Source organism: Lissotriton vulgaris, chromosome 2_1 (assembly GCF_964263255.1).
Source record: "Lissotriton vulgaris chromosome 2_1, aLisVul1.2, whole genome shotgun sequence".
Classification (NCBI taxonomy): Eukaryota; Metazoa; Chordata; class Amphibia; order Caudata; family Salamandridae; genus Lissotriton; species Lissotriton vulgaris.
In genome coordinates, this window is record NC_141687.1 from 872,687,210 (window position 1) to 872,698,446 (window position 11,237).

Consider the following 11,237-nt stretch of genomic DNA (forward strand, 5'->3'; position numbering starts at 1 on the left):
ATGAGTGACGCTTTCCTTCATCACGAGGGGGTAGGGTCTCGAGGACCTTTGCTGAGCTGAAGAGGTCACACCCACAGGAGATGTGACATCCTCAGCCCAACAAAGTGCTGCTCAAGCAGCCAGGAGCCTGCGGACATGTCTAGAGCCTGACCTGAAAATGAAGAATGTCTGTCAAGCTGACCTTTGCTCAGCCTGACAGACACACTTCTTGAGGGGCAAAAGGTAAGGGAATGTCGCCCCTCAGCCCCTAAAGGGAAGAGATCATTTCCTTGGAAACAGCCACGTTTGGATCTTTTTCTAAACAGAGACAAGGTGTTGCATTCTCTAATATCAAGTGGTAGCTCGTTCCATAGCCTCGCAGCAGCAATGCTGACAGCCCCCCCTCCCATTCTAACCTTGTTGAATCTGGAAACCCTCGCCAAACAGGCAGAGGAGGAGCGGAGTCTCAGAGTGGGAGTATACCAGGGAGCAACTATTTGCACTCAGTAAATGTGCTCTTGCAATAGCATTTCCCCCCAAATTAGTTTTAGTTATGGGAGAGGCTGTAATCACATTATTATAGGTAGTAACGCATGAAAGAGTAAAGTAAAGTAAAAAACATAAAAAAGAGTAAAGCAGAATTACCAAAACTCATCTGACTACTATGGCATCATTGAAATACTGTCCAGGAATAATTTTAAGGTCCTGGCTTCTATGTGTACATCTATTAAAGGGCATAGTCACTCGAATCATGTGGACTGGGTTCACTTTAGATATTATTCCAGATAATGACCACTGGTTGGTCCCTACTGAATGGAATAGTGAAAGCTTTTGTGGTAAAATGTTAATCGTAGCAGAGGTTGCACAGTAGAAACCTTATATTCCTGACTTCGCTATATCTTAATATTAGTTCTTTTTACACCTCCACGGAGAGGCTATATTTGGGAACATAGGGGTCATATTATCAAGAACAGGTGATAAAATTATCGCCGCTTTATCAGCAGGGAACTGCCGCTAAAGCGGCGATAAAAGGCTTGATAATATGCCCTTGTGAATTCCCATAGCAGTCCAGGTTCTGGTGTTAACCTGGGCTGCTATGAGAATTCACAAGGGCATATTATCAAGCCCATTATTGCCGCTTTATTGGCAGTTTCCTGCCGATAAAGCGGCGATAATTTTATCGCCTGTTCTTGATAATATGGCCCATATTTCTTAATCTGTTTCATATTGTACACAGGAGGCTGTATCACCATTTGTTCTCTGTGGTCTTGTTTTCTCCTATAAGAAATCTGGCTTTTTTTTTACTTGTAATTTGTTTTATGCCTGGAATTTGAAGCTGATATTGTGGAATATGTGTGCTGCATAACTTAACACAATACAAATCGTTTTATTCCCTATGCAGAAAAATAAGATTACACACAATTCTTGAACCGGCCTTAATAGATTTTGAAAGCCAGCACCTTTCACCCCATGTAACTTATACTAGCCTGGGCATTTTCAATTCTAACGATGTTAAAAGACATATTTGGTTGTAGTACAACGTGTGACAGAAAGGAACACATGAAAGAATACCCATGTAGTTAATAGAGCAATGGGAACTCCATGTGAGCCAGAAAAGCTCAGACACGTTCTTTAATATCCGAGTGCCAGCACAGACAGAGGTACAGAAAGAGTAACATGAAAAAGACTGCGCATGAACAGAACCTGTAAGGCACCTTGACTTCCACAAGGAGCAACCATCCTGTTATGGGGTCTGCCTTGTTTGCATTGGACTTCCTATGGCTCAGTGATGGTGTGGTGAGTGCGGGCCATTGTGCGGGACTCAGAAGGGGATTGATGTTTTGGAATACAATTTGTAATGATGTTTTAGCCTATGAATGCATTCGGTAGATGCTGATACCAGCCCTGAAGTAATTAATCCTGTCTTGACATAGGGGAGAAAGCTTCCTTCTTGATGCTCTCTGGTCTAATGATCTGCAACCCTTGTTGAGCAGTTTCTTTCAGATGTGTTTTTTTTTTAAGCCAACCAAACTAGGTTTCCACCAAAATATAAAAAATAATTTGCTGCTCTGTGTCAGAGTTTTCAATGAAAGCTGCACAGGTGTGATTTTTCGATGTGGTATAGTAGTGATTGAAAGTACTGGAGTGTATCTTCCAGAAAATGGACTGTTCCTCAGGAAGGGTTGTCTGTTTCCATCACGTATCTTTCTTATGCGAAGCAGTGCTTCCATCATAGTCCATGCACAATTACAGCGTCCATTGGGATGCAGTGGTTTTGCATTCATATACTTCCTGCAACTGTTTTGTAGTATTCTGCCCTTGTTCTGTAATGTCCAAATAAATGTCGTGAGGAGGTTCACGCAGGTAAGATGTAATTCAGGAAGCTTTATTGTAGATAGCTATAAGTAGATAAGATCTTGTCAAGCAGCCCCACCAGGAGCAGCCTCTATGCTGCTCAGCCCATTCTCAACTGTCACTTCCAACCTCTCAGGCACCCAACATTCCAATCGCGTCATCACTCCAACATTCTATTGAGCACCCAGCACGTTCACACTGGCTGAGCAGGAGGTGCAAATCACATAACAGAACAAGGGCAGAATACTACATGTTTGCTCTGCCTTCTTGTATCAACAAGATGCTGCAGCCCTGAACGCAAAAGCTGACATACTGCTCCCCATTGTAATCCTCCTTTCCTTTCAGGGTCGGCGGCAGGATGTTATGTTATGTTATGTTATAAGCACTTTTATAGCGCACAGCTGCCCCAGCAAAGGGGCGTCCCGGCGCTTTAGACAGGCAAAAGACATAACACAAGAGACATCAGAGAGTCAGGTAGCAGAAGTGCGGAATGCTAAAGTGCAGAAGGAAACAGATGGGTTTTAATAGCTCTCTTGAAATCAAACAAGTCATCCAATGCACGAATTTGGGATGGAAGTGAATTCCATAACTTAGCAGCTAAAACCCGGAAGGATCGTCCTCCGGCGCGGCAGAGCTTAAACCGCGGGACCACAGCCAGGTTTTGACCCAAAGACCTCAGGGAACGAGACGGAACATAGAAAATAAGAAGGTTCTCAAGGATCTGAGGGGAGGACAATTTAAGGATCTTAAAAGACAAACATAAGGTCTTAAAATCAATCCGTTGCGCCATGGGCAGCCAGTGTAGTGTCTGGATAGTTTCTTTCGTGGAACAAAACCTCGGTAGACCCACCAGGGCTCTAGCAGCAGCATTTTGAACATGCTGCAACCGGGCGACTTCCGCCTGGTTGGCCCCTAACAGGAGCGAGCTGGCGTAATCAAGCCGTGATAAGCAGGGCCGGACTGGGAACCAGAACCGGCCCTGGCAAAGTGCTCGGCCGGCCCCCCTCCCCCCCTTCCCCCCTCCGGGAGGAGAGGGGAGGGGGGAGAGGTGCGACCGCGCTCTGTGACAGGGCTGGTAGTAGCCTGCATAATCAGCTGCCTAGTAGGGGCATCGAAAAATTTCAGGATGGGCCTAAGCCCTCGCAAAATCCCGAAACAAGTAGCTGCCACTTTTTTTGTGTGGCTGCAAAAACTGAGGGCAGAGTCTAGCCAGAAACCCAAGTTTTTAACCTCCGAAACCGAAGTTGGAGTAACACCTAACTCTGGAGGCCACCACTCTTCGCCCCAAAGGCTGCTCTGTTTGCCCACGATCAGGACCTTTGTCTTCTTAGCATTGAGCTGAAGACAGTTAGCTGTCATCCAGCCCGCTACTGCTAAGAGACCGTCCCGGAACCTGGGGGCTTCAAGGTCGGACCTCCCACTCAGTGTCACCGCCAGCTGCGTATCGTCAGCATAGGAGACCATATTCATGTCCCAATGCTTGGCGACCGCAGCCAGCGGCTGCACATACAGATTAAACAATGTGGGACTCTGTGCAGACCCCTGAGGCACTCCCTGTTCGATCGGATAGGATTTAGACTCAAAGGGCGGGGTTGCAACCCTGAATGAGCGATCGGCTAAAAATGACCGAAACCAGTCCAGTGCTGTACCAGAGACACCGGCCTGTTCCAGACGTTGCAGCAGAATCGAGTGTGAAACCGTGTCAAACGCAGCACTGAGGTCAAGTAACACCAGTGTCGCAGTCTGACCGGAATCAAGCACAGACCGCAGATGTTCCGTCATCGAGAGTAAAGCTGTCTCGGTGCTGTGGCCAGCACGGAAGCCATTCTGGGAGGGATCCAGAATTTTAGCCCTCTGTAGATGTTCCGACAGCATACCATTGACATGGGCCTCTGCCACCTTCGCAACCCATGGGAGCAAAGAGATTGGTCGATAATTCTCCAATTTGAGGGGGTCCAACGTGGGTTTCTTTAAGATCGGGCTAACAAAAGCCTGTTTCCATTTAGTTGGCACAATGCCTGAGGAAAAGGACAGGTTAATGAGCTGGCGCACAGGAGGGAGACAAAGAATAGATGGTTTCCTAAACTGCGCCGGTCTAAGAGGGTCAGCAGGAGACCCAGATTTTACTTTAGTGGCCAACCTATTAAACACCTCCTCCGACAGGCAAGGAAGAGTCGAAAGAACCACATTCGTGGAAGGGTTGGTTCTCAGAGCCTCGCTCGAAGGGATAGAGCAAGGAAAAGAACAATAGATAGCTGAACCTTTTCAAGGAAAAAGGCCGCTAGATCTTCACAGTGAGACTCTGAACAAATTTCCGCTGTAGGAGCTCTTTTCACGGTCAGGTCTTTAAGGACTTTGAAGATCAATTTCGACGCATTAGAGCTGTTTTTAAACTCTTTAGAATAGTAGGCCGCACGTGCCCTACATATGGCTCTATGATAGCTTTTGACTTTAGTGAGGTATGCGGTCTTTTTCCCAGCTTCGTAAGTTTTCCGCCAGTCCTGTTCCGCTTGTTTACATGCTTTTTTTAGCGATAGCAAGGCACTATCGTACCATGGACTTGGTTCCAAGGAGCGACATTTGCTCCACATGGCGGGGATCAAAGCGTCTAGACCCCGGATAATCCAGGCACAAAAAAGATCATAGCCTGATTCCACCTCGTTGAGGGGACCGAGCGGATTTTCAACAAGAAGGCGGTGGAAATCTTCAAGCTTTCGTTTTTTCCAAGGACCTTTAAAGACGATTCTATCTAACGGTTTAAAAGGAAGGTCACCAATCATAAGATACAAGTTCACTAGAAAGTGGTCAGACCAGGCAACTGGGCTTGGCTGCGGAACCTTGGCACACGACAAATTCGAAAATATGGGGTCCAATATATGCCCACCCACATGTGTAGGGTGAGTGACCAGCTGGCAAAACTGCAGTGCCTCTAGATCTGCAATAGTGCTGCTAATCGATGGAGTAAGGTGGCGATCAAAATGGAGATTAAGATCTCCAAGGAGACTAAAATTGGCAGAACCCATTGCAAGGGAGCTAGCCATTTCAGGAAGAGCTTTCCTGAAGGCAGTATCCTTGCCAGGCGGACGATAAACCAAAAGTCCGGAGAGAGTGAAATGGTGGCTGACCGTGACATTAAAATGTGCACTCTCGCAGCCAACCAGGATCAATACCTTCCAGACACAAGGAGGAGAGGCTTGGAGCGGTGACTGCACTCACAGATTGTGGACAACACTCATTTCACTAGATACATTCATGAGCCCATTGCCTTTTTTTAAAAAACAAACTTTATTGGCATTTCTCAAATATATACACTGTACAGCGTAAGGTATTGGTACAGTTGTGATTTACAATTCGGGCATTATGGCCCGACAGACCTATTTTTCCTGTGTACCGTTTTTTTGTCATAAAAAGAAAAAACATTGGTTATCGTGTTTACAATACCTTTTTGTAGAAACACTCATTGTGTTTATTGTACATTTGCAAAATAATGTACTTTACTTTTGAAACTAAGAAACTGTGTAACTCCCTCCCTCTTCCCCTCCCCCTTCCACAGGTGGCCCCATATGTTTCTACTGAATGTGAGTACTGATGACCCCCTTGACGTTAATGTAGCCTTTTCACCTTACTGGCTTAATTGTCTGCATTATTCCAAATGTAAGACTTTACTACAAAGCTTCAAGATACAGTGGCCAGTGCGCGGGTCTTCGTGCCCAGGAGAAACAGAATTCACAACATACCACCTCTAATGGCTGCAATACACTGAAGCCTTTGTGTCATTTTCACTAAGCACTGGAGATGTCAGGAAAGAGAGTAATCTTTCTATACTAGTACTACTGACCAGATTAAGTCATTGCTTACACTCGGTGTTAGCTGTCCCTCGAGTCCATCTCAGAAACGAACGGGAGGGCAATCCTTCTCTTTTCAGTCAACCCCAGCCTAGCATTTTCAGGCATTGTCATGAGCGTTTAAGCATATTATTACAGGTAGCTACCCTAATTCTCACACCTGAGAATCAGAATAGTTCTGTTAAAACTAACTTATGCTAAAGTCATACTTGTGGGCGTCTGGACCCAGCGACCTTTGTGGACGTCACACTTGGAAAGAATACAATTCAGTTTAAGTGCTGAATTGTCACCTGCATTGTTATATTGTGCATCTGTTGATACTAGATACCCGCCTGGTTGAGTAGCAGATACACTACATTTATGTTAAACTGTATCTATGATGTGACTAATGCATGTTGCTCCATGGCTAGAACTATACTGCAGTCCACTACATGTCTGTTCCTGCTTTGATAACTCAATACAATACGTTAAAAAAGACCCAGTTACTGGACCAGGCATGTTTTTACTTGAGCAGACACAGGAATTGTAAAAGGAAGCAGGGGCAAGGCTCAAAGAGCATGGGCTTGCAGTGGCAACCATCTGAGCTCAGGGGAAAGCAGAGGAGTTACCCGGATGTTTTAGAAGTTGAAGGGACAGACACTGAAACTAGTGGTTTCATGGTCTGCCAAGACTGAGGATTCAGGGGCAGGGAGAGGATTTATGACGCAGGCCCAGGGGTGAAAGAGGCAGGTACAGGGAGTGAAGGCTAACACTGGGTTAGTGGAGCAAAAAAAGGGGATACCGCCGGATGCACATTGTTCTGCTATCTCTAAATGCTGCTAGTAAGAGGAAGGGGAATGCAAAAATTCTGGGGGAAATGGGATACTAGAAAAAAAGAAGGAAGTTGAGAGGAATACACACCTGGGAGGTAGAGGAATGATAGGCAGATAAACAGAAACAAGACATGCAGCGAGGCCGAAATAAGAGTCAGAAAGGCAGAGAGACAAGCGCACAGGCATGGACAGCCATGAATTAGCCAAGAACAGACAGAAACAAACAAGGAGGCAATCAAGAAGGTAAATGCAGATGGACTAAAACAAATATGAAGGCAGACGGGTTGCGAGACAAATAAGAGGCAGGCAGGCAAGCCAACAGACATAAGTACACATACTCTGATATGCAGACATGCATAAAGGTAGGTGACAGACAGACAAATATATACAGGAGCAGTCGGTCATACGCAAGCTCAGAACTAGGCTTACCATGAAGCCCAGGCAGCAGAAGTTCATGTAGATGGCGGTGAACAGGGACCAGATGAGGTGGTCCCTAGGTGGGGTCTGGTAGGTGCTCACATTCACTACGGTGGAGGTGACAGCAGGTCGGTGGGGGAGCGGGAAGACCCCAACCTCTATCTCCTCCTTTATAGAATCATAGGTGCTGATGGTGTAGGAGTAGTCCCCGCTGTTGGCTTCCTGGAAGTCCCTGTTATCCATGATCCACCCTATCCTCAGATGTGTGAACTGTCGTCTCTTGAGTCCTGCAGTCTGACAGTCCTTGGAGTCTCTAAAATCCTGGTGACTCGAGGAGTCGCTCAGATCCTAGTGGGTCTCACACTCTGTCTCCGCTCAGGCTGTGGATTCTCACACTGTAAGGGTGGCCCTCTCAGTCTTGGATAAGGTGTCAGAATTGAACAAGACAGTGAAATCCAAGCTCAGCGAGAGCACCTCCAGAAATATCAGGGGGGAGGAGTATACTGGCACAAGAGACCTGTCCCCTGCGGAATGGAAGGCAGGGCTGGGAGCGGCTGAGGAGCTTGTGAAACAACTGCCACAGATACCTGAGTAGACACGAGCGCCTCTGGCAAATGAAAGAAGAGCCTGGGAAGGAAGCAAGGTGGAGGGAAAAGTGTAGTTGTAAGTGAAGCAGAGTGACCGAGGACTTAGGGTACGCTTGTCACTGTACAAAAGAGAAGTAATCAGTAAAGAAAAGAAAGGCGGTCAGCAGCACACTCTGGAATTTCAAAACTTGATAGGCAATCTACAATGCCTTTTGTCAAATGTTGTGCTGGATTGGACCACACCTTGCCTCCAGTCACTGCAGGCCATCCCAAACAAAGGTACACTGTGAACAGAAAAATGGTTGTGAAAGACTGAGTTTTTCGAAGATATTTTTAAAAATAATGTGTGTGACGTTACCACAAGAACAAGTGAACGAGGACAGACAGCAGGGTATGTTGGGTCTTGTGTTCAACATGGGCAATGAAAGGAGCCTGGACATTTAGTGCATATTAGATTCAAATGTAAGGTATGTATGCAGGTGCTTGTAAATAATTTTTTATAAAGCTTTGTCATTTAAATAATTTACCATACAAATAGAATTACTTTTGTCATTGGATAAGAGGTGTTAATTATTCCGCAATTCAATGGTACTCCTTTTATCAACCTCAGAAGAATGTTCTCCAAGTTACACGAGGTTCCCTGCAAAAACACTGCAACATTCTGCTCTAGGTTATTGGGATTCAAGCACTTGGGCTGCAGGTCACACAAATTGCTCTGAAATAAACACATTTATCCTATTTGATATTTTATAATGATTTAAACGTATGACCGACTGATTACACACAGAACTCTGTTGCAAGTGCGTCAACCACCTGAGCTACTGAATTATTCCTTCTGAGTTAATGGGGGTATCTGCGTTCATCCAAAGTCATACTAAAGGCATAAATATGTGGCTAACAGCAATATTTAGCCAATGGCTAGTAAGCCTGCTCTGTGGTTAAAGTTCCTACAGTGGCCATAGAGGCGTCGTTTAGAGCGTCCATTCTATGCAAGATTTTAGCACCATTTATATTTTTAGGTCGAACCTGGGCGGCGCATGCGCTGCTTTGCGCTGCTTTGCAAGGAAAGCTGTATTAGAGTATGGAAATGTAGTCCCGCCCACACTCTGCCCATATATTTCATTGGCTTGTGTCATTGTCCTTTGTAAATGCTGGCTTCTGATTAGTTAATAGGCCAGTCAGTCCCTCCTTAGTACAGACTTGTCCTCATTTGTAACCTCCCATGAGGACTGACCCTTTTACTTCGGTTGTTACACGGTATGTTTATTTTAGTCAGTAAGCTCTATTTTCTTTCATGAGTTTCTGGTCCTGCAGGCCCTACGTGCAGAGCGCCATGCGAGCTTTTCCTTTCAAAGCAGACCGAGACAATCGCTGCAGCTGCTTTTTCCATCCGCTTCTCTTTTTTAAAATAGTTTCTTGCAAATCGGCAATGTTTAGTAGCTAGTGTATTTAGAGTCTATTTAATCAATTTACGCTTTCTCACTTGTTCTACCTATACATCATACCCATGAGTGTGAGGTCGGTTGACAAGGAGGGCAGTAACACGCTCATTTTCTGTGACCTAGCATGAAAACACAGAACTAAAGTGTGGCTCAAGAAAAAGCAGGCATAGCAAAAAACGTTAAAGTTATAAAGGCAATTTACAGTAAAATCAAGCAACACTGAGCAGTAGTATATTCATTACATGCATTTTGATAACCATGTTTAGATGTATTTGCACACAGTTTTAGTGTAGAATCCTGAAATTATGTTCAAAATGTGTCCGTTAGAAAAGTAATTGTGGAAAATGTATTTCACTGTCAATACAGAGTCTGATAACGCAGTCACATATTCATTTTTTAGGTCTCGTCTACGCAGCACACAAGTGCTGCTTAGAAGGGACCTCTTGGCATCGCTCTGTACTTTCTTGGAAACTCGTGCATGTGTTTCACGGTTTCCAATGAGTACTCGTGCATGCAGAGCATTTGCCTTCCGGGAGCGAGCAGCGGTGCCATCTGTTTGCAATTATTGTGCCGGCCGCTGCTCGCTCCCACAAGGCAAACGCTCTGCATGCACGAGTACTGTTTAACATTCGTTGCCGCGGGGCTGCGCTTGTTTGTGGAGGGCTGAGAATGTAATTATCCGCTTCCACCTCATTTTCGAAGACGTGTTCTTCAGTGGCGTTCACTCCTTTCCATTGGTGAGTTAACCTGTGACGTCCATTTATCATTCCCCCGCTCCATCCTTTCAATTCCGTCATCCCACACTATTCAGCGCTTCCTTTGCCGCACGCCTAAATCCTCCTCCGGCGTTCGGTGGTATTAGTCAGATTTCAATTTCCAATTGAAATACTTTTTGTAACTTCCTGTACGTTGGGAAGGAGATTGCTTAAAACTTCATGAAATTGATGGCAAACATGCAGGAGGAAGAGACAGGCACGCCAGGAAGAGTGAGGGAGGCATGAGAGGGAGCCGTGAGATTACGTGCCGCCATCTAGAAGGCTTGCAGCCGCCGCCAGCAGGGTTTACCTTAATCTTCTCTGTGACATAAAGGAATGAGCTGCCTTTATCTTGGAGATTAAAGACGAGGAAAGGTGTATGAATCACACTCGCAGTAGGCTCGACCAAAGGGATTAAAGGCCCATTCAGTGGTCTAAGCCAAGGGGGTTAAGCCGCCGATGGGGGCTCAGTAGCATCAAGGTTGACTGGTTGGCACCGGGAGGACACCCCGAGGATCGTTAGGTTCAGATACTCTGCTAGAAGGTTACTGGCAAGTTCTTTGACTTCACACTTTGCAAAAATGCACTAAGTTTGACTACTTCGGTTAAGTTGAAGTTTCAGATTGCTGTCATTCCTATGGCTACTACCGCCCAAGGGGGTCATGTTTTTAAACTTCCAAAGTTTAAAAAAAAATGCAGACTCCATTCACCACTCCTTTTCCAATCACCTCTGTGAATTGTGTAACTGAATAACTGGGCACACCCCCAGTGGCTTTAGAGCTGTGAAAGGGCCGCAGCTGCAAAATCTGCCCTGTAACAAAATCGGCCAAAAACCTGCCCCGGCAAAGTGCTCGTCTGCCCCCCCCCCCCCCACTCCCTCCCCTTCGAGTGGGGAGAGGGGCCGGCCGAGCACTTTGCCAGGGCCGGCTGTGATTCCCAGTCCGGCCCTGAAAATAAAGGCGCTCTTTGGGCAGCTTTTACAAAAAAAAGCACCCAATACCGTGCTTTCACTTTAATGGTGGCTGCACCCCTGTCTTTAGATGTA

The 11,237-nt window shown here is 45.8% G+C and overlaps 1 protein-coding gene across 1 annotated transcript in view; it reads right to left on the bottom strand.

Annotated features, from left to right (window-relative positions):
* LOC147731340 (interferon-induced transmembrane protein 1-like) overlaps positions 1-7,651 on the bottom strand; it is a 227,534-nt gene extending 219,883 nt beyond the window's left edge. The window contains exon 1 of the mRNA XM_086958725.1: positions 7,412-7,651. Within this exon, the coding sequence (XP_086814851.1) occupies positions 7,412-7,651 (240 nt within the window). The remainder of the gene's footprint in view (positions 1-7,411) is intronic.
* Positions 7,652-11,237: the final 3,586 nt, after the last annotated feature.